This window comes from Galeopterus variegatus, unplaced genomic scaffold, assembly GCF_000696425.1.
Source record: "Galeopterus variegatus unplaced genomic scaffold, G_variegatus-3.0.2 Scaffold1346, whole genome shotgun sequence".
Lineage (NCBI taxonomy): Eukaryota > Metazoa > Chordata > Mammalia > Dermoptera > Cynocephalidae > Galeopterus > Galeopterus variegatus.
In genome coordinates this window covers 24,497-48,634 of record NW_007727457.1, presented here as the reverse complement: position 1 = coordinate 48,634, position 24,138 = coordinate 24,497, and the positions used below count along the sequence as shown (strand labels likewise).

At 37.6% G+C, this 24,138-nt stretch overlaps 1 protein-coding gene across 1 annotated transcript in view; it reads right to left on the bottom strand.

Annotated features, from left to right (window-relative positions):
• The window catches only part of POLR3B (polymerase (RNA) III (DNA directed) polypeptide B), a gene marked incomplete at its 5' end in the record, with an annotated part of 63,314 nt that overhangs the window by 28,488 nt on the left and 10,688 nt on the right, over positions 1-24,138 (bottom strand). The window contains 7 exons of the mRNA XM_008576417.1: positions 1,052-1,194; positions 4,684-4,801; positions 6,575-6,733; positions 9,519-9,728; positions 18,717-18,844; positions 22,077-22,175; positions 22,928-23,002. Of these exons, the coding sequence (XP_008574639.1) occupies positions 1,052-1,194; positions 4,684-4,801; positions 6,575-6,733; positions 9,519-9,728; positions 18,717-18,844; positions 22,077-22,175; positions 22,928-23,002 (932 nt within the window). The remainder of the gene's footprint in view (positions 1-1,051; positions 1,195-4,683; positions 4,802-6,574; positions 6,734-9,518; positions 9,729-18,716; positions 18,845-22,076; positions 22,176-22,927; positions 23,003-24,138) is intronic.

Here is a 24,138-nt window from a genome sequence, read left to right as displayed (position 1 = left end):
AAACCAGCAAGAACAAAATGTGCAGTTATATTCAAACCAATCAATTAAATGCAAGAAGATATCACACTTGTAAATTACAAGCAAAGGTGAGAGTCAAGGTGAGAAAGCCGAAGTGATCCATTACCTACCTACCTGCCCAGGACTGTGTGAGAATCAAATGAGTTAGTACATGTGAAGTGCTGAGAACAATGCCAGCCAACAGTGCTACTACAGTGGTAGCTGTTACTGCTGTTCGTAAAGATGAGTGGCAGGCAGAACCAAAATTCAAATGCCAGGACAAATTTTCCACCCTTAAACACTATGTATATTGACTAAAAGAGGCCATGCAAATGAGTTAATTAATAGTGATGTAGTGCTGTGTTTCTTGAAGATAATCAAAACAAAATCAAACTATAAATGGATAAAAACTGGGCAGTAACCGTCAATGAGAAGAGTGAGGCTTGCCAGTGGGACTGTACATAGGAGATGGACAACTGTGCAGTGGGCAAAGTGCTGCCCTGGGGTTAGGAGACCCAGGCTCTAATACCAGCTCAACCACCAACTGTGCACCCTTGACTAGCTGCTGAATATACAGGATCTGAACTACCTCATCTGCTAGATAAAGGGGTAGATAACTCTGAAATATTTTCTAGAACTGACATCCTATGATAGTATGACCCAACAGAACATGCGGTAGTTTAAAGATGTGACTTTTGTAAAAAAACAAAGCAAAACAAAAACGGTATTACTGTTTATTTTTTGGAGAGCCACGTGTACTTCAATAGGTACATAACCTAGAATGTATTTATAATTATAATTTTGGGCATAGCCATTGCAGGAGAATGAAATAAATAGCTCAGATAAGCAATTCCACCATATATTTTTTACATGTCATTAAAATATAAAAAGGTTAATATGAGAAACGAAACAAAAATAATTTTGATAACAATGCAGTAATTTTTCAAGTATATTTTTAAAAGGGTGAAGTTATAAAATATTTCTTATATATATGGTTAATAAATATTTTAGTATATCCAGTTTTATAAACAAGTTGAGAAATGATACAATTTACCTTTTTGCCCATGACGACTGCTGAATTTGTCTCCAATCTCTGGACGCCTTGTCTGTCTCAGCAGCATTTTGATCAGAAAAGCATCTTCAGCATTTGAAGATATCATCACTTTTTCAATATATGAATCCGTTGCCCCTTTGTAGCTAATGTTAAGAAAAAGTCACTAAAACAGAGTTTTCAAATTGCCCTTTGTGAACTTATTACCCACATGTCATGTTTTATTTAACGCTTACCATGGAATATTTTAACATTCTCATCTTGGGCTTTGAAAAATGACTTCTATTTTTAACATTAAAGTCAAATTTTACAATTTCCCTTCTATAGTTCTATATATTTATTATGAGGCAGGCATAATGTAACTTAATCCTCACAACAGTCCCATATCATTATTCCCTTATTACATATGAGGAAAATTGATGCTTAGAGAGGTTAAGTAACTTGTCCAAGGCACACAACTCATACAACATGAAACTGGGATTTGAGCTCAAGTCCATCAGACTCAACACCAAGTTCGTAACTACCTCTGTAGTACTACTTTTATACCTATCAGCGTTTCTTTTTCTTCCCTTTGGCAGCTGGCCGGTATGGGGATCCGAACCCTCGACCTTGGTGTTATTAGCACCATGCTCTAACCAAATAAGCAAACCATCCAGCCGCCAGCTTTTCCACTATCAATTTTTTTTCACATATGCTGCCTCTTATCTCTTTTTCATACAGTAAGATATTATTAAAGGTCTACTAAGTGTCTGACCCTTATAGGCTATGGCACACAAAGATTAAGTGGACACAGTTCCTGTGCAAGAAGAGCTCATGATCCAGTAAAGAGAGAGGTGAGTGCAGAAAGGCTATCAGTCACATGAGGAAAGGCCCAAAGGAGGCAGCAGGTGATTCTGCTGGGGCTATGGATGACAGTGGTGGCAGGAAGGGGCAGTTGTCCAGCTCTACTATGGAGGAGTTGAGACTTAATCAGGCAGGGGGAACAGCCCCAGCGAGTGCACAGAGGTCCAAAGGAGGATGGTACGTTTTAAAGCAAAAGAGGTGATTTCCTAGAAATGTGGGGCCTTGTGTGCAAGGGGAAGGCAAGAGAAGCACACTGAGGGTGCCTAGAATTGCAGATGGCTTTGGGCATCTCACCTTTCCCACAGGCGACACTGTCACTCAGAATTTTATTGAATTTACTCAAGTTTTACTCTACTCAAGAGAGTAAGTGAACAGATGAGTAATTTACAAAATAGGTGCAACCTGGGGGCAGATGAACAGTTACTGACAACTAAGAGTCCTGGGTAGAGGGAGAGCATAAGAGAGCTGCTAAGGAGACAGCACCTACAGCACTGGTGTGTGGCAGGTAAAGGCAAGGAGTCAGGTTTGTGCTGTCAGCGAGTGGCTGGATGGTGGTGCCACTAGCCAAGAGTGGGGCCCAGGAGGAGGACCCTGGGTGGGGCTGGGGCTGGGGTCTGGAAAAAGATGGTTTTGGTCTGGGCTTAGGGGCCCTGTAAATGGAGCTGACACTGGGCAGAAATCTATCTGGGAGTCAGCAAAAAGAGGATGCCTGGAGTGCCAGGAGTGGGGGAGCTCTTCCATACAAGGTGCAAGAGTCACCAGCCAGGATAAGGCCACCACAAGGCCAGGCAGGAGGGGAGGCTAAGAGTGATTAATTAGACTGCTGGGAGGGCCAGGCAAGAGCAGTGTCACAAAATCAAGGGAAGAGAGAGGTCAGTGATGTCAAATGCTATAGAAAGGTCATATGAAATCCATTCATTCATTCAATAACTGTTTACTAATTATTGACTATGTGCCAGGCATTAGGGGAACAAGATAAATAGAAAAGAGAAAGTCTCAGCCCACAAGAAGATTAGGACTGAAGAGTCTGTTGAATCTGGCAAATCTGGCCAACTCTGGGTTTTGCTTATTTGTTTACTACCCATTTTCCCTCCCTGATGTGAGCTACACAAGGCAGGGTGTTGCTGGTTTTGTCCACTGCACTATTCTACACACCTAGAATGGTTCCTGGCATACTGTTAGTGCTCAAACAATATTTCTTAAATGAATGAACAAACAGGATGCCCTTGGTGACCTCTTCTGGAGCTGCTTCAGCAGAAAGAAGAGGTAGGAGACCAGTTCAGAGGGTTTAGGGAGCGAGTGGAAGGTAGAGAAGCAGACATGGAGATGACAGCCCACCCTGCTGAGGAGCTTTGTAGTGAAAGGAAGAGGAATACTGCGGTAGCTAGATAAGAACACAAAATCCAGAAAAAGCTTTTAATTTCTTTAAAGATAAAGAAATATCTGAGCACATTTTCTGGCCCATAGGGAAGCAATCAATAGAAAAAAGGTTGAAATTATGTGAAGGTAGAGGAGAAAAAACAGAGAAAGGTCTCTGAAAGGAGTGGATGAAATTAAGAACTCAAAAGGAGGAGAGATGAGCTTTGAGTAGAACATGAGATATACTCATTCAGAACAGGAAAAGAGCTTTTGTAATTCTAAAATAGCTTTTTGTTTTGCAGGACTCATTGCAAGGGTCTGGACCCTTCCCCAAAAAGAACTGTCCGTTTTCTCCTTTGCTCCCACTCCAGAGACAAATCCATAGCACCACAACACTCTGCTGCATTTAGCACAGTGCTCAAGAGTGGGGCTCTGAAGCCAGACTGCATGAGCTCAAATCCCAGCTCAGCCACTTGTAGCTGTGTGGCCTTGGTAGGCTAACACACATAAAATGCCCAGAACAGTAACCAGTACAGTGTAAATTCTCATTAAGCTATTATGATCATGGTAATTATGTACTTTTTGTGTGTGGAGGTCTTTGCCAACTAGATGTGACTCTTTGCAGATGAGGCTGTGGCTTATTTCAGCACTATATCCCTGGCACAAGAAGAAGCATGTGGCTGGCATGCAGCAGGATGTAACAAACCGTGTGTTGAATGTAAAACTCAGGAATCCAGTTCTCCTACATCATCCCCTCTTCCCCCTACACCTCCTGCACTTAATTAACCCAACTCACCTTGGCTCGGTTAGATATCTCTTCTAGTTGGGTTTTTATATCACAGTGTGGCACATCTCACTAAGTTTCATATTTTATTATATTTTAGAGCTCAGAGGAAATTTTGAGATTAACAAGTCTCTTTCATTGTATAAATGAAAAAATTGAGGCCAATGGAGTTTAAATGCTTTATCCACATAAGATAACACACAATGCAACCAGTGCTAGAATCTGGCTGTCTTCCAGTATATTGGTGACACCATGCAGTGGCCAGTGTGTTTTATTTTTTTAAAACACAAATCTGACCATGTCACTCACCTCCTACAGAACGAATTCGCAACTCTTCCACAACCCAGTCCCAGCAAGGTGCACTGATCCTCCAAAACTCAGGCACTTTTATGCTATGTGTGCTTCATCTTGCTGTTCTTTCCATCTGAAACCCCTGCCTATTTGGTCTATATTTCAAACCTGAGTTAGAAGGTCTACGTAATTCCACAGCCCAGTTTTATCTTTTATGCCATGCTGTTTGCATGACAAGTAATAGTACTCAAAATTGCTATTTCTAGTTCTCTAACCCACCGAGACCTAACTTCCAATTTCTCCCATTCCTTCTCTTTTTGTAACCTTTCTGTTTTACCGAGGCACAACCAGTACGTACGTTATGGGCACATCTTTGTACTGTGGTTGCTGTGGCACATTGCTTCCTTCCAAAGGAATCTGAGTCACTGTGGGCATGGACTTATTTACAAGCACTTGTTTGTTTTCTACTTTCTCACCTAAGAAAAATAGAAGTGCGTTAGACATATCATTATCATCCGTGTGGAATGTAAAGATTACTGGGGCATAAAAAAATGTGGGGTTAGACTAGGTCCATGAAATCCAGACGTGGAACAAAAAAATGAGCCCATACAGTGGGAACTAGAATTTAACAAGGCTCAGATGCAATTTTGCAAGCAATTTTTAAAAATCACAGATTGTTTGAAATTAAGAAATTGATTTAGGGGACCACATTAATGAGAGATATGTCATCTCAGTAAACAGCAATTTTATATATCTCTTAGGGTATTAGAACATGTTTGGACCACTTATTTTTACTTACAGTTATTTCAACCAGTAATATGTCACTGCCAACTTAACTTGGGCAATGAGGAAATAAAAATATTTCTTTGGTTTTGCTGCTGTTCCCTTTTTGCTCTTCATCTCTTCATGGTAAGCTCAAAGTCCAACTACTTGTAGTACTATTACAACACTTATTTTCCAAGCCACACTGACCAGCATAAAGAGCGAAAGAAATTCTCCAAGAAACAAAGGCAGAGAGGAGGAGGGGAAGCCATGCACTGAGCCTTGATACAGCGTTTGCCACCCACGGACCACTCACAGGATCACACGGCTTTCCCTCCTAATGACCTCCCCAATTCAGCTCTCCACCTTCACCATAGCTCCTGGTATGTGGTCTGCAGAGGGAGCTCTCAGCTGTTCCCCCCTCTATTTTGGTGCCCTTTTAATCCTTTCCCCACAGAGTATTCAGAATGATCATTTCAAAAGGCATACCTGATCATATTAGTGCTTTTAGGATCATAATGAAAACAGTAACACGGTTGCAAGGCCTTGCTTAGTCTGGCCCTGACCCGCCCTCCCTCGCTCTCTGTCTCTCGTCTCACGTTCCCCACGCTTCCCTGCACTCTCTTCCCTACGCTCCCACTCTCTTCATCCTAGCCACACTGGCCTTCCTTCAGATCCTTCAACTACCAGGCTCTAGGACACCTGCACAAGCTCTGCTCTCAGCTTTGAACATATTCTGTGCCCTTCATCCTTAGTTAACTCCTACCTCTCCCTCAGGTTTCAGCTCACTTCTTTGGGGAAGACTATGCTGATCTTCCTAACTAGGGCAAATTCCCTTGCTATAAAATGGCCTCATGGCTACCTATATGATTCCTTAACTTGGTTGTAATCTGACACATTTGTGTATGATCTTTTGATTAATGCCAGTGTCCCAAATTAGCCTGTAAGACCCATAAGGGTAGGGGCTGTAAATTGCATCAACAAAATTCATTCCAAGTTTTTAATTTTAATGGAGTCACACCTTTTCGGGGAAGAAGATCATAAAGTCAGTTTGTGAACTAAATGTACAAATGAAGAAAAACCAGTGTAGATACAAAGACACAACTCTATTCTAGATATTTCCTTAAAGTGGCTTTTCTGTGATTCAAGATTATAAGTAGAAAATTATAATTAAAATAGATTACTACTATGTAAAAACAAAACGTAAAAACAGACTGGAAGGTCTATTCTAGATATTTCCTTAAAGTGGCTTTTCTGTGATTCAAGATTATAAGTAGAAAATTACAATTAAAATAGATTACTACTATGTAAAAACAAAACGTAAAAACAGACTGGAAGAAAATTCATCAAAAATGATCCACTGTTTGAGTTTGGATATTAGTATTACAGGTTATTTTTTTCTGCCCGGTTTACCAAATATTCAAAAATATTACTGAATAATTTCATAATTTCAAAAACATTAAAAAAAATTTTTTTAAAGCTTTTACCTGGAGAACAAATACCATCTGCATCTAGAATTTCATGTCGCCAGATGGGTTTCCTTGTAGTAGCATCCAACATAGGTCCCATCACTTTATCAAAAGTCTGATTGGTGTATCGTTTCAATGTACATTTAGCATTTTTATATACAAGGCAACGCCCAAAGCCTAAAATGAAACCAAAATGGGCATGAGAACCACTAGTAATATGAAACTATGAGAAAACATGAATGTTTGCTATTCAATAACCTATCTCACCTCACCCTCCCAAAAAACCCAAAACTCCTCTACGTTTGGATAATCTGGGACTGGCACAAACCAAATAGCAATCTGATAATCTGAAGAAATGGCTCAGGACTCCTCCCCTCCCTACTGTCCATATAAACAACACTGGAATCTTTTTTGGCATGGATACATCTTGTCATGTTGGAGGAAGGTGAGAGAAATATAAGAGTGACTCTGTGATTCTTTCAGATAACACAGCCACATAATATTAGAATTGGAAAGACATCACCTGGCTTAACCCCTCTGTTTTACAGGCACCATGAGGGAGATCCAGAGAAATTAAGTGGCCAAGGTCACCTAGCAAGTTGATAGCAGAGTTGAGAACAGACCAAGTCCACTGACTCCTGAGCAAGGATTCTTGGTAGACATCTTTTTGGTATGTAACTTCTGCTAATCTTCCCTAGAAAGTTTTCCTTTTTCTGATTTTGACATTTAGAGGATGTCCCAAACAAACAAAAAAATTAAATTTTCTCCAGAGGACAGAATGAAAAGAAGAAACAACCAAATGGTTTTAATGGGAGAGATAGTTTGCTTCTGTCCTAAAGACTAGAGTTTAATTACATGTTTAGATTGTATTTATCTAGTGGATGAGGGAAGAGCCCTGAGACTAATTAACAATCTGAACATTAAGAAAAATAAGCAAAATCGAGAAAAGAAAAACCTTTGGATGAGGCAAAAAACTCAACCACTGAATCCCTCAAAAAAAATTTCATCTGCTGGGTGCAATGGTGCCCAGCTACTGTATTCCCAGCTACCCAGGAGGATGAAGCAGAAGGATCGCTTGAGCTTAGGAGCTATAGTGCACTATGCCAATTAGGTGTCTGCACTAAGTCTGGCATCAATATAGTGACCTCCTGGGAACAGAGACCACAGGGTTGACTAAGGAGGGGTGAACTGGCCTGGGTCGGAAACAGAGCAGGTCAAAACTCCCATGCTCATCAGTAGTAGGACTGCGCCTGTCAATAGCCACTCCTGCCTGGGCAACATAACCAGACACCGTCTCTTTAAAAACAAAAAAAAATTTCATACGTTGTAGTTACCCAAAAGAGCTCTCACTCCTTCAACACTAAATATCATTTCCTAAGATTCTGTGGCTGCATTTTTCTTTCTTTCTTCCCTTTGGCCAAGCAGTTATTTCAAACTATATTCTCTAACTCCTCAGGATATACTAAGCCATGTCAGAGTTCACTTAAATAGGAAAATGTCTCAGGATTAAATGCCAGCTATCACCAATGAAATAAATGCATGGCTGAAAAATCCTTCCCTTACGATTCTCCACTAAAAGCAGAACTCCTTTAAGAAATCTAAGAATGTGAGTTTAGAAAAATCAATCAGGTAAAAGTGGATTTCTAAATAAAACTCAGTGCTCTAATGTGTTTTTAAATATGAAGGTGATAATGTGATGAAATAAATCTCTACAACTGGATGGTAGATGAAGACGTTTCTATATTGTAAGCAAGGTCTCAGTCATCATGGCTCCTAGTAAACTGTGTATGGCCATAATAAACTCCGCTCAGAGAGCCAGCTGGTTTGGAAACATTATGTGATCTTGAAATTTCATATAATAGCCATTAACTGCAACGTGTTGAAGTGCAGCGTGAATCCAGCTGGTTTGGAAACATTATGTGATCTTGAAATTTCATATAATAGCCATTAACTGCAACGTGTTGAAGTGCAGCGTGAATCCGAAGTGCAGCGTGAATCCGAACTGCATGAACTCAAGAAGTGTTTTCTTCTACATGTAAACGGACATTTTATTTACAGGTGGTAGCTTGAAAGCTAGGGGACAGTAAACCCAGATCATTAAATTGTGTTGCAGACTTTCTGACAGATATCACAAAGTCTTCAGATTTCCACATAAATGTTACCAGTTAATCAGAAAAGAAAACATCTAGTTTTAAAGCATGGCTGTTGTCATTTGGAGGAAAAAAGAGGCATAAATTAAGTGCAGCCAACATTAATGCCAAAGACACATGTCTAGGAGTACTATTACGGCTGCCTAGCAACTACAACGAGGGAAGGCATAGCGGGTATGCCAGAGGAAACAGAGAAACAGAGATTATGAATACAGAAGTCACACTTCAGCTCAGGTGATGGCTAACAAGCCAGGAAGTGGTGACTTGCAAAAGTAAACTGTCAAAAAAAATGAGAAAGAAAAGCACAGAAACTACAAGCCAGGTTTTTGCATGTGTGTATTTTTAACTTTTGTTAATTGGCCAAAAAAAAAAAAAAAAAGGTGTAACAGATTATGCAGTCAAGATGTACAAGAAAAAAGCTTTTACATCCACATATTACTGCTGACCTCTCAAACAGGTTTGTTGTTGAATATATCAATAGACGCATTCAAAAAAACTTATTTCATTTATGGTCATTCTTCCTGGAAAATAAGCAAATTCTTACATTTTTTCTCTTTGAGGAATTGTCTCAACTCATCAATAAAATAACAAAGAAGAAATATTCTGTAGTAGTATATTTAACAAATTATCTCAATATAATATTCATTAAAAAGCCAACACCAAAACACAACAACCTACAGTCTGTATATTATAAAATTCAAATCACTTTAAACTGACATTAACATTTTGACAAGTGATTTTTACATTAATCACCCTTATCTCTAATTCTGCAAAAAGCACCTTTGGTGTTAGAGCTTTGAAAATTCACTTACCTCTGTCCAAGGAGGCCTTGTTTAAAACAAGAGCATCTTCAATATCATAGCCACTATAACTCATCACAGCAACTGTCGCATTCTGTCCAGCTGGCAATTTCTCAAATTCTATCAACTCAATGGTTTTTGTTTTAACCATGGGTTTTTGTGGATAAGCTAATAGATACATAAGAGTGTCAATTCTGTTTCGCTGGTTATATCCAATGGTACCTTCATTGATATTAGAGAAAACAAAATGCAACACTCATAATTAGGTAGCAATGAATATAGAGATAAGCACATTAACTTCGCTAATTAAAATGAAGAAAACCTTCAGGTCTAACATTTCAAAAGCAATACCCTCATGGTGGTTAAGAACTTTTAAAAGCATTTTTTTTTCACTAATATTTAAAATCCTACTAAGAAGAAAAATTACACTCAGGGTATACTAATCTAAACAATTTTGATTTTTGGGATTTATATACTTGAGCCCATTTGAGGGATTTTAGTTTCCACTGGTTAATTTCACAAGTCAACAATTCTGTATTTGATTCTACTATGTTCCAGGCACAATTCCAGCTGGTGGGGAAAAATTATGGGAAAACAACGCCCTGTGTTCACAGGCAATGAGTTTATACAGGGGACAAATAGATATATTTCATAAAAAGAAATCAACAATCACAAAAGTTCTAAATGAGAAAGAAAGCAGGAGAGAAGGCAAGGAACAAAATAAAGAAAGAAATTCAAATGAAAGCAGGGAAGAGTGGATTTATTCATTAGTTTAACTGTTCATTTATCAAGCAGTTAATAAATATCTACTCTGTGCCAAACACTGGAGATAACGTGGAGAAAGGCGTTGTCCCCTCCCCTAAAGAATCTAGGGTAAAGTCCATTCAGGGGTAGGCTCTTCCCTCCTTGGCAATCAGCCTTTCCACCTGATTGGTCTTTGGAAGGGTATTATTGGGTCACTGTTAGCTGCAAATTAAATCAGAATGTTAATCTTTCTCTCTTTTCCCCTCAGAAACACATAGGGATTCATGGATCTGCCTGAAGAACCCTGGGCTTGTGGATACACAGCTGATGATACTCATGGACCTTAAAATTGGAAAACTCAGGCTTGCCTGAGTCGAGCTTGAGTGTGGGCTACTGAGCCTCTTTAACTTCTTCTAGGTATGCATTTTTTCCCCCATGAATGGTTGAGAAGAACAGATGTTAATATTAAAAGAAGGTAGCGTTAAGTCTCTCTTGTGCATGCTTCCATAGTGACACATACACAACACCCACACACTCCAAGGTACCTATGTGTCATTTCATGGAGTTATGCCCAAGGGGAAGCAGACACCAAAACTCAATAATTATTTCCTTTTACTTTTTTCCCATAATCCTGTCATTAAAGCAATGGTGATTTCAATTCAGGAATAAAATAAACTATTCAAGCAGCAGAAACGATATGGTACTCCTCAACAATTACTATTGAAAGAAATAATAAAATCTGTAGGGTGTACCAAGGAAATGGACCTAGGACAGTGCTGGGCTCATTATGGATGCTCAATAAATGTCAAGCGAATTAAATTGAAGAATCCCATTATACTTTTTTATGACAATATAATTTATATGTTTGTGCTTAAATCTTTAGGAAATTTATCAAGATTCAACTGAAAAACAATAATCAAACTGAACTTCATGAACTTTTTGTCAAGTGTACTCTATAAATTGCCAATTAATTTATGTTATTTTAGTGCCAACTAATAAACAAGGCAGGACACCTGGCAACAGATCACTTACTGTTTTAGAAATAGTAATACTGCTGCTGAGACTGTGGTAAAGTTCACTAACAATGAGTTTGTCCTTTTACATGAAATCGTTTAAAATTTATGTTGAGATTTCAGCCCCAGTTGTGTACTTTACCCAGCTTGAGGCAAGGGTTCAGGCAATGTCCCACCAGGCTGCCAAACATGTCTTCTGAAACCTGAGACAAGCATTATTATGCAGCAGGGAAGCACAAATAGAGATTTCAGCCCCAGTTGTGTACTTTACCCAGCTTGAGGCAAGGGTTCAGGCAATGTCCCATCAGGCTGCCAAACATGTCTTCTGAAACCTGAGACAAGCATTATTATGCAGCAGGGAAGCACAAATAGCTGCCCCCTGGACAATGGTGAAAGAAACTGATCCTGCTATAAATTGTGCTACCAGGCCAGAACATAATTCTTGGGCATTACAACTGACCACTGAATGGAAGAACAGCAAAATAGTTTAGCAAATGTTTGGTGCTTATGACCTCATTGGCAAATTTTTTTTTAAACACTTTTTAAATAATTTGTGGGCATATACATGCACATACATTTTTAGCAGCACTGACTATGGGTGTGTAAGTTAAAATATGATTTATAAACTGTAATTTCTGTATCATAAAACTTCAAAATGACATCAGACCCCCACAATTTTTATAAAAATTATGAATGACTAGCTATTTAGCCAATAAGCAAACTTTTTTGAGAAAGTGTCATACAGAAATTATATTGTAAGAAATTACTTGCCTGTGTCTAGCTCAGACTGGGATGCTCCTATTACTACTTTCGGCTTCCTTAAGAAAGGCATTACATATATGTGTGTGTGTTTGCATAAAATAACACAATGAGGGCCGGCCAGGTGGCGCACTGGATAGTGCGCCGCTTGGGAAGCGCGGCGGCGCTCCCGTCCGAGGGTTCGGATCCCACATACAGACCGGCTCCCGCTCACTGGCTGAGCGAGGCGCGGGAGCAACGCCGAGGGTTGCGATCCCGTTGCCGGTCCCTGGTCCGGTACGGGGGCAACACTGAGGGTTGCGATCCATTGCCGGACACGGAATAAAAAAGACAAAAGACAAAAAAAAAATAAAAAATAAAAAAATAACACAATGAGAATATCTGTAAGCTGTATTTTACTTCTGTCCCATTTTGCTGTAACTATGGTCTCCAATGATTTCCTTTTCCTAATACCCAGGACATATCTTTCTTACAAAGCCATATTTTCTTGACAATATCTTTCTTAAGAAGTCACAAGTTGGCATAGCAAGGTATACCAATATAGGTTAAAATAGTGAAGAACTGCTTCCTTTTAAGGTGAGATAGAAAAGGTTAGTAAGGATGTGAACAGCTTAGAAAAGGTATTCTGAAAAAAATTAAATGAAGTTTTATGAATTTTTTGGTCTTCCTTTGTCTAATTTCCTTTTCATTTAGCCAACATTATTGAATACAATAAACTTCATCCATTTCAAGTGTACAAATTGATAAGTTCTGACAGGTATATACACCTGTGAAACCATCTCCACAATCAAGATCCAGAATACTTCTAAAACCTCCAAAAGATCCCTCCCTCTGTCCCCGGCCCCAGGGAACCACTGATCTGTTTTTTATCATTATAGATTAGTTTGCATTTTCTAGAATTTTCTATAAATAGAATCACATAGTATCTGCTTATTTTATCTGGCATAATGATTCTGAGATTTAACCATATGGTTGTGTGTATGGCACTTCATTCTTTTTTATTGCTGAATAGGGTTCCATTGTATGAATTACACTGTTTATTCATTTCACCTATTAATGAATATTTGCTTTGTTTCCAGTTTTCAGCTACTGTGAATAAGGCTGCCATAAGCATTAGTGTACAAGTCTCTGTATGTTTTTATATCTTTTGAGTAAATACTCAAGAGTGGAATTTCTGGGTTGTTTGGTAGGTTAACTTCAAGAAACTGCTAAAGAATTTTCTAGAGTGATTATACCACCTGACATTCCCACCAGCAGTGAATGAGCATTTCAATTGGTCCATATCCTTACCAACACTTAGTATGCCAGTCTTTTTAATTTTAATAATCTAATGAACGTGCAGGAGTATTTCATAGTGATTTTAATTTGTATTTACCTGACAACTAGTAATGTTGAACATATTTTCATGTACTAATTGCTCAGTCCTATAACTTTGTGAAGTGCCTGGTTTTTCTCTCTGTTTTTCCTTTTAATTAGGTTGTTCATCTTATTATTGAAGAGTTCTTTATATATACTAGATACAAATCCTTTATCAGATATATAGTGCAAATACTTTTGCTGATTCTGTGGTTTGCATTTTCATATTCTTAACATTATCCTTCAAAGAGGAAGGTTTAATTTTGAGAAAGTACAATTTATTAATTTTGTGTTTTTATAGTTTGTATTTTCTGTGTCCTATCTAAAAAAATCTTAGCTTAACTCAAGTCATAAAGATTTTCACTTGTTTCCTCTTCAGGTTTTATGGATTTAGCTGTTATATTTAGGGCTATGATCCATTTGTGTTAATTTTTTATATGCTATGAGGTCGGAGTTGATGTTCAGTTTTTTCCATCCAGATATACACATATTTTATTTTGCTGGGAAGACTTTCCTTTCTCTATTGAATTGCTTCAACACATTCATTAAAAATCAATCACTCATAAATATGTGGGTCTATTTCTAGACTGCTGTTTCTGTTCCATTGACCTATATATGTCTAACCCTTCTGTCAATATCATACTGTCTTTACTACAGTAACTTTATAGTAAGTCAAAATCATGTTGTATAAGTCTTCCAACTTATCTTTGTTTCAAAATTCTTTTTAAAAATCTGCCCCTTATTTCTTAACAGTTTCAGTGTGCTCAGAGATTCATTCATTCATTTTTGAAACATTTATTAAGTACTTACTATACTATCTACTAAACTGGCACTATGCTAGGCACAAAGCATATAGTACAGGTTGAGCATCCCTAATCCAAAAATCCGAAATCAGAAGTGCTCTAAAATCTGAAACTTTTTGAGTGCCCACATGATGCCAAGTGGTGGGAAATTCCATACCTGACCTCATATGATGGGTTGCAATTAAAATGCAGTCAAAACTTTGTTTCTACACAAAATTATTTAAAATATTGTATAAAATTACTCTCAGTCTGTGTATAATTTCGTGTTAAAACTTGGGTCCCATCTCCAAGATATCTTCCTTAGGTATATGCAAACACTCCAAAATCTGAAACAATCTGAAATCCGAAATACTTCTGTTCCCAAACATTTCATACTAGGGATACTTGACCTGTAATAAATAACACAGTCCCTGTCTTTAAGGAGCTTATAATTTAAAGTCTAGCTGGGAAGGCAGCCTGATTGTGATTCACATTAGATAGGAGAAAGTGAGAAAAGAAGTTAGTTTGGGTTGAGAAGAATTATTGCAAGTTTTATAGATAACATTACACTTGTATAGAAGACATAATGTAACCTTTTATATTACTCAAACAAACTGGGATTCAGCATCTTTGTCAGAAAAAAAAGGTATATATTATACCTCGATGGGTTATTATTGTGACTAAAAGAAGACATGTAGGTAAAGCATTTGGGTACTCAATAAGTGGTAACATTCATTATGACCAATATTAACAATATTAGTAGTAATAATAAAAATATATATCCCATCACCCTGCAGTATCACCCATTCTACCTCCAGCTTTAACTTACATATGTAACTTTAGTTTAATTTTACCTCCACAAGTATTTATTGTCAACATTCTAGTCTTAGGAAACACCACATAAGCTTATACCTAAAATAGCTACATTGATTTAACATTTTTTTCTAACCAGCAGCAGAATTATAAAAAAGAATTGCCAGGGATAATTGAACAAGACTTTTTTTTCATTTGTACCCCAAATGAATAATGAATAAATATGCTAAAAAAATTCAAACAGAAAGTGGGGAAAATGAAATAAAATTTTATGAGAATCTTTGTATATTATGTCTTCCTAATCTCTCCGAATTCTCCAGCCTCTTTCCAGTACATCTCCTCCTACTGTAAAGTGGGGAAGTGGGCAATACAAAGGATGAAACTATTCGCTTAGGAATAGAATATGCTGCAAACAGAAACAGAAGCTGCATTAGCTCCTGAGTTAAGAAACCAAGTCCCACCAATTTGGAGTTGAAGAGGAAAGGGATGGTTAGAAGCTGCGGGTGGGGGCCAGGAAGGTCTGATGCATATTCATTAACTTAGTTGACAGTGACTGAAAGATCCTTTTAAACAGGAGAAAGTGTTCAACTAGAGGATTGCCAACTAATAAAATATGCAGGATATGAAAGTGTGACTCGTATGAACCTGGCATCGGCCACCAATAGGACACAGTTCACCCCAAGACACGGTCTGTGCTTGAAGTGCTGAGTGAGCTGGAGACCTTGCCATTTCCACATCTGCCTGACTTCTCGTTCTGAAGTACATCACAACACACACGGCCATATCCACTGAGGAGAGGTGTTTCTCAGCAGCACAGTAAGATGTTGGGAGGAAACTTGAACTTTAATAACGTAAAATGCCCAGGATTTAAGAAACACCCTCTGCTGGTGTTTTATTTTGGATTAGCTCTTTTACACCCAAGGTAAGGCTTTCAGTGTTTGTGCTAATCTTGGTCTCCTTCCTAGTGATAGAAAATGATTTTCATTTCTTCACTGTTAGGGGTGGGGAGGGAGAGGGGTTGGTAGGGAATGGTAGACAGCAAATTTTCCAGGTTGGCTAGGATATTTAGTGAATTAACTCTGGGCTACTATTTTCTACTTTCTACACAAACTAAAAGACAGATAAATAATAACTATTATTTTAGAAAATTCATTTGGCTAGGATATTTAGTGAATTAACTCTGGGCTACTATTTTCTACTTTCTACACAAACTAACTAAAAGACAGATAAATAATAACTATTATTTTAGAAAATTCACATAGAATATGAAAGTTGAATAGTCTTCAGCAATGGCTCGTATTTAAAATGGGATAGAATGTGACTTTTAGTTATCAGCTGTCAAAACTGCCTAGAATTAAAATGATCCAGAGACGTCCTACTCAAAGTGCTAAGTCTGCACTTACTGACCTGGGTATCTGCTGTGGATTTTCTCCCTCTGCTGACCTTTTTCCTTTTGTGATTTTTCATATAGACCTCGCTCAATACTTCTGTAGCAACTTCAATGTCCAAAGAGAAATGTTGCCATGTTATGTGCCAACTTTAAATTTACTTTTATCTACGGCTTTTCTTTCCAGTCAGGTGTTTAATAACAAATAGTAACAAAGGCTTTTTTTATTACTTAAGATATTCAGTGGCTTTTGTCTTCCTCGCGTCAGCAGTAACGTCAGAGGATTGTATCCAAGGAGCTAAATGTGCAGGACCCAGGGTCAGAGCAGCTGAATACACCAACCTCAGAAAACACAGACAATGAATTGCAAATGACACTCAAAACAAAACGAGGAAAAAAACCTTCACACAGAAAACTACAAAAGAACTCTACAGACACTGAATTGGTTTTCTGTACACACTGATCCTGCTTAACTGTGTGTGGTAACTAACCGAACATTTCAGATACTCATGGCCACAAAATAAAGCCTTTTTTTTTTTTCTTTTGTGGGGAGGGGAGTTATAAAAATAAAAATATTATTTCTTTCCTTCAAGTCTATTCTTCATTTAATAAAAAAAGAAAAAGCTTTATTAAGTAGAGACAGATGCAGCTCTTTCTGTTTCAATCTTCAAACACACTAAAGAGTGGCATTAGCGATCGAGTGATTAGTCTTCTGTTAATTCTGCTGAAGGTTCTACACAAAAGGTGTATTGTTTCAGTTGGGATTCACATCATGAAACAAAATGGTTTGGTAAACCCAATAGAAGTGATAGCCCTTTCATGACACACAGGGTTCAGTACTGTATATTTTCAACTTGTTAGCAAGTCAGAAGCATAAGTGGGAAATCAGCCTACACTGCTGCTGAGGATGAATGGGAAAGGCTAAACTGATGAGCTGCTGTTTAGATTTTCCCACTGGGAATTATTCTGAACTGTCCAGGCATTATATCATTCAGGTAAATGATAGCAGAACAACATGATTTTTATTCCTTCATGGCTAACCAAAGGGCAGTATAAAAATTTATATACTCTCCATCCATAATGAAGAAATAGGATTCTTTAATTGTCAAGCTATGGTCAGTTGCAGCTGATTGCTGGAAACTGAGAAGCTAACAACATTTTGGTTGTTACCTAAAGGTGATGCAAACACTTTTCCCTGTACATTTTTATGGTTTCTTTATGAAGTTCCTTCTATTGTACTTTAAATCAGACATGACAAGTCATACTGATGTCATAGACAAATATGAAAATAATATTTATTAAATTTATTAGGATTTAAGGGATTTTTTAAAAAATTGCAAAAAGGCTTACAAGCAAAACTTTTTTTGGGTGGGTGTGCTGGTATCCTCTCTGTACCACCCTCAGTTAAAAGTCAAAATACCTCTCCAGCATACCTCTCTAACCACACTATACAAGACAGCCATACCAAAGTACTGAGACTTTCCCATACAATGCTTGCTCATACTTCCAGACCTTTAAAAAATACTTGGTGTATTCCAAGACTCAGTTCAGTTCTATCCTTCACAAACAACCCGCTCTCTACCTTTAATTGACCTTCCTCCTCTAATTTCCTTAGATCTTGGCTTTTGGTCTCTTACGGAACTCATCACACTAGACTGAATTACAGTTTTATTTGTTGGTCTCTCCTACTAGACTGTGAACTCACTGGGCACAGGGCTCCGTCTCATCTCTATATTTTCAAGCTCCGGCCATGTCTGGCCTGTAGTTATACTCAGTAAATGTTATGGATGGATGGATAGATAAATTAATAGATGCATAGATGAAGGGAAGAAAAATAAGAGAGAAGGAAAATGAACTCAGAAATTGGTGTGACATGAATTGGATAAGTTTTAGTGGCAACTGCAAGGACATAAGGGGTTCAATGATGTCATCCAGGCAATTACTAGGTACATTCTAATACACACTGTACATTTTATCTCTATTTTTTTCCCTCCCCACTTAACCTTGAGTTTTTCTGCTCTTTCTTACATTTCTCCTAGTTAATGACTTACATTTTATAGGGCTTTTCTCTTTATATTTACTCTTTCATAATTCCGTGACATTTATTATGTGTTGCTTATTATAGGTCAAGGAAACCAGTTCAGAGAGGTTCTCTCCATTTCTATTTAAGCTTTAGACATGACAGGGCCCTGGCAAGCACTGTAGAGTTCCACTGGCAACCCCCTGAGTTTGGTAATCCTCAGGTGTTACCAACGCCTGATTTGTCCAAACACAGAATACTAGTGAAGTAAGAATAAAGACATAAGGTTTTTTTCCCCCCGAGTATTTAGAACCATGTTTAAGAAGAAAATCTTACCCATAGCTTGTTTCCCCATGGCACACTGATATGTGTTTCTCGGGGACTGGTTGTGGTGAGGGTACGGGATCAGGCCAGCACAAACGCCAAGAAGGGTGAAGGGTTCAATCTCCAAGTGGGTTGTATCCCTATCAAGTTAATGAAGAATGAGACATCTTAAAAATTAAATACTAAAATAAATGTCTATAAAGGGTATAAAAATATTATTATCTAGGTCCCCAAGGCATTTTAAGACAATAAAATTTGATACTAGAAAAACAGATAAAATAAAAGATACTTAAACAAAATATAATAAAACAAGAACTTAGAATTTCTTTAGTGACAAGTTTTTATTAGTGATAGAAATATGAGAAGGGAGACAGATGGAATGCCTATATAAAAAACAAACCATTACTATAATACATACTAATTAATAATAACTAACACATAAAGGAATTACTATACTGAACACAATGGAATATTGTGTCAACATTATCAACATGGACAAGTAGCCTGCTTTTCTTCATTCTTTCAACTTACATCAATTGGAAAGTTTTATCAACATTTTACGGAGCAGAATATATTCCCTTTAAGAATCATTACTATAGATCTATAGGAACGAATACCATAGCCATGCGCTAATTGTGGCTACTGAGCACTTGAAATGTTAGGCTAGTGTGTGTCACTGAGGTACTGAATTTTTTACTTAATTTTAATAACTTTAAATTTTAAAACTTAAATTTAAAAAACCCATTTCAGTTATTTAAAATCTTTTAATTATACTGGGAACAACTTACATTTGTATATCTACTTTTTCAACTGTAAAGGTTATGAAATCAGATCAATTATTTCTGATGAAAATTTAGCCTCCAAATTAAGATGTGCTGTAAGTGCATACCAGACTCTGAAGACTTGTAGTTGGGTAAAAAAAAGTGTAAAATATTTCAGTATTTTAATATTGATTATATGTTGACATGACAATATTTTGGATATATTAGGTAAAAGAAAAATATTATTAAAACTAATGTCACTTTAAAAAAAAAATTTTTTTTACTAGCATGACAATATTTTGGATATATTAGGTAAAAGAAAAATATTATTAAAACTAATGTCACTTTATTATTATTTTTTTTATTTTATTTTTATTTTATTTTAGAAAATTTAAAGTTATATAAGTGGCTTGCATTATATTTTTATCAGACAGCTCTGCTACAGATATTGAACACAATATAATATTTCATCTAGCAGATGTCAGAATACTGGTTGCTTTCACAATATCTCTCTGCAGAAAACTCAGTTTTTGGCTAAATGAGAAAGAAACTCAGATATTTCAATGGGAAAGAGCAGCCAGATCATTTTCAGGTTTTGCTGAAAGTAACATATCACATCCAGGATCTGTCATCTCTGCTGGCCCTCTATTTCTTCAAGTGTTTCTGAAGTGTACCCTTTTACAGTACCTGTTGAGAGAAGTGATTTCCACGATAACCAGGTCCCAATCAAACATGGAAATTTAGCTGCAATATATCAGATAAAAAATCTCCCACTTATCCAGTTATCCATCTATTTTTTTCTTCAATGCACATGTATTGAATTATGTCCCTGGTTTGGTGAAAGAGGGTGCTTTCCATGTAGCTCTTGGCTTGAAGAATATTGTTTTGACCTTATGACGAAGCAGCATCCCAATCCTCTCAAACACTTTAGGCCTCTGTCAGCAGTGACAGAAAGGGCACTATTTTTTTTTTTTTTTAAAGAACATTAAAGCTACATTTTATAGGCTAGAATAATGTTTTTTTTTCCTTTTTGTCTTTTTATGTGACCGGTAACAGGATCGCAACCCTCGGTGTTGCGCCCGCACCGCACTCAACCAGTGAGCGGACCGGTCTCTATATGGGATCCGAGCGCTGCCACGCTCCCAAGCGCTGCACTCTACCGAGTGCGCCACCGGGCTGCACAAGACGGTGACACTTGGGTGAAGAGCTGGAGGAGGTGAAGCAGAGAGCCATGCAGGTAGGTGGGAGTGTTCCAGGCAAAGGAAACAGCCAGTGCAAAGGTGCTGAGGCAGAAGCATGCCTGGAGTGTGTGAAGAAGAGGCTAGTGCAGTTGAAACAGTGAGTGAAGAAAGGCAGGAGATGATGGTGCAGGGGTGAAGCGAGGGTGGACAGATCCTGCAGAAACCTGAAGGCCTCTGGAAGGACTTCTGAGGGAGATGGAAAGCCACGGGGGGATTTCAGAAGAGAACTGATCTGAGTACTCTGCTGTGGTAGGGGGAGACTAGATGGGGACATGTGCAAAAATAGTCAGGAGCCTGTTGCAAGGATCTAGGCAAGTACAGGAGTGGCCTGGACTAGTGTGGTAGATGGAGGTGGTGGAAAGAAATCAGATTCTGGGTGTATTCCAAAGGCTCACATGACAGGCTAAGGGACTGATGTAGACGTAAGGAAGAGGAGTCAAGGTTAAAACTGAGGTTTTTGGCTTGGGCATGAAGCCAAATGATACTGATGACATGTCATAAAATGATACAAAATGAAATGATGAAGGATGGAACTGTTCATTTATGGGGTTACTATAAAAAGTTCTCTTTTATACTCAATCTTGAAATGAGGGATATAAAATAGTAATTTGAGAGATTCACATCTTTAATGAATAAAAAATTTGGACTAAAAAGCATTATTTACTAAATTATTACAAAAATAAAATGGTATATTTCATCTGGTAGCAGAAAACAGAAAAGTACTTGTTCTTGAAGACATAAATAGTATAAGGTGGTAGTATTAAACTCCCTAACATTAAACAATATAACTGCAAGAATTCCAATTTCAGGTAATCAACACATCAGTCACATACATCAAACAGCAAGTTATACAAATGTCCTTAAATAAATTCCAAATGGAACACAGATGCTTCTAAAAATATCATTTTCTAGGGTTAGGGTAACCAAGTTTACACTGCACATAAACTTAAAGATATTTTTACAACATACTACATAGAGAATTCCTGCACTGACAATAAGAATTCAGATGTCCATTGACAAAATCCTCTCTAGAAGAGATACATACATCTTTACATCGCTTGAATCATTAGTTAGATTTTGGAAGCAATCAAATATTAAAATCAGAAAAGCAATTCCTTTGAAAAATATAAACTAAGTTTCACATGAATAGGAAGGACAATTAAACCTAAGGATGACTTGTTAGCAGCTTTGATACTCTTATATGGGATAAATGATGGGTTATGCTTCACTATAAAATAGTAAAAATAGTATACTTCTAACAGTTCCTACCAGGAGTACATGACACAAGAACTGAAGATAACAATGAAAAGAGAAGGTAATTTCTATAGTCAGGATAGGTTTGAATTATGGTTGTTATAGATCCTACTTACTTATTAATTGTATGTTCATAGAGAGCAATGTTACAATCATTTTCTTCATTCACATCTAAATACTCAACCAGACTCTCATGTAAGAAATCTTCAAAATTCCTGAGAAAATAATGGTTGAAGAGACATTATTAAAAAGCATTTTACTGCAGTGTTTTACATAACAGAAGATACTAGCTTTCATTTGGGCCCAATGCACATTTCTCTCCCAGTATCAATACATTATAATACCTGGAACATGCTATTCTTAGATCACAAACCACTGAAATAAAACCAGTAAAGTGTCTGTGATTCTTGTCAATCTGGTCCCCACTTATAAAAAGAACCTGACTTTTGGGCCGGCCTGCGGCTCACTCGGTAGAGTGCGGTGCTGATAACACCAAGGCCACGGGTTCGGATCCCATATAGGGATGGCCGGTTCGCTCACTGGGTGAGCGTGGTGCTGACAACACCAAGTAGAGGGTTAAGATCCCCTTACCGGTCATCTTTTGAAAAAAAAAAAAAAAAAAAAGAACCTGACTTTAGAAACGCCACATGATAAGAGACCCACAAAATGCACACCAACAGTTGCTGTAAATCCTTTTCTCACTAGAAACACTTAATGGTGCATTAATTTACATCGAGACTCTGTAACTCTCATGATCTAGACTGATAAATATTTTACAGTGTCTAAGCAAGTTCACATGAAAAAGAATATGTTTTTTAACAGACTGGCATATTTGGTGGGGAAAAATTAAAGAGATTAAAAATGAAAATACACTTTTGTTAAAAGCCCAGATCAAATAATATTATTGCTGATTAAATCATGCACATACATATTAAGGAGACAGATAAGTTTTACTTTGGCCATTTACCTGTACCCCTGAGCCAGCTCTTCCATATGTTTATTTGTGACTGCTGGCTTCTGTTTCTTAACAATTATGTAGGGCCTAGAATGGAAAAAAAACAACAAATTAACAGTAGTTCCATGAAAGAATTACATCTGCAAGTTAGTTTACCACAGTGAAATGAGGAAAGCTGTAGATACTATTAAACTTATTCCTGATTGCTTGAGGACACCAGGTTTTTTGCATGTGTGAACATGTTGGGGCCTATCTTCTCTCTCCCTACACACACACACACACCACACACACACACACACACACACGCCCATGTGCATGTGAATATGTACACACATATACACACAGTATTTCCTCCAATTATCTTAGGAAACATTAGTTTTGAATGAAAAGGAAACACCAAAATGATACTCAACAAAGTCTAAAAAGGAAGCAAAACCTTTAATATTATATTTTTTAAAGTTACGTAAATACATCATTCCAAGAACATCTCCTGATTTCACACTGGGAATATGTGGTATACTACATATGGAGTCAGCAGGCAAAGAAGCGTTGTCACTAAGGATAATAATGGCATTTTGTTATGAGGGTCTGATGAATATATAGATGTTTACAGTAGACTGATTTCAGATAAACATCACTGAGCTAGACTTGTAGGTTACTCAAAGCTACACATGACAGAGAAGAATGGCTACAAGTCTGCAGAGAATAACGCTTTCTTCTTGGTGATTTTTGGTGATATGGATGTAAGGTAGAGCGAGCATTATGATAGATTAACCTATAACTGTCAGTGGTGACTTGCCTCAGAAGGCTTCGCCACCACGAGGAAACACTGACACAAAGGATGGCATGTGGCACTGAAACGTCAAGGGCTGTTGCTATTTGGATAAGCAGCTCTTACAGAGAGGAGCAAGTAACCACTGGACACTTGTGCGCTCTGCCCTAAAGTCCAAATAACTATTTGAGAGCCAACAAGTACTTTTAAACAGTTAAGAGGAGAAGCTGCACAATTACAAAAGGGGAACACAAGTTGCTGAAAAATGAATTGGGTGAGCTTTTCATGGAAATCAACAGTACCTCGAGATTCTTGCTCCTTCATGGAAGGGAAGCAGAGACCACTGCTGCCTCATGCGAGGGCTACAGTGCAGTTCAGGACAAGACTCAGAAGTGACAGAAGCAGGAGTAGGAAAGGGAGGGGATCACGTTTAGCAACCTCAGTCACCCTT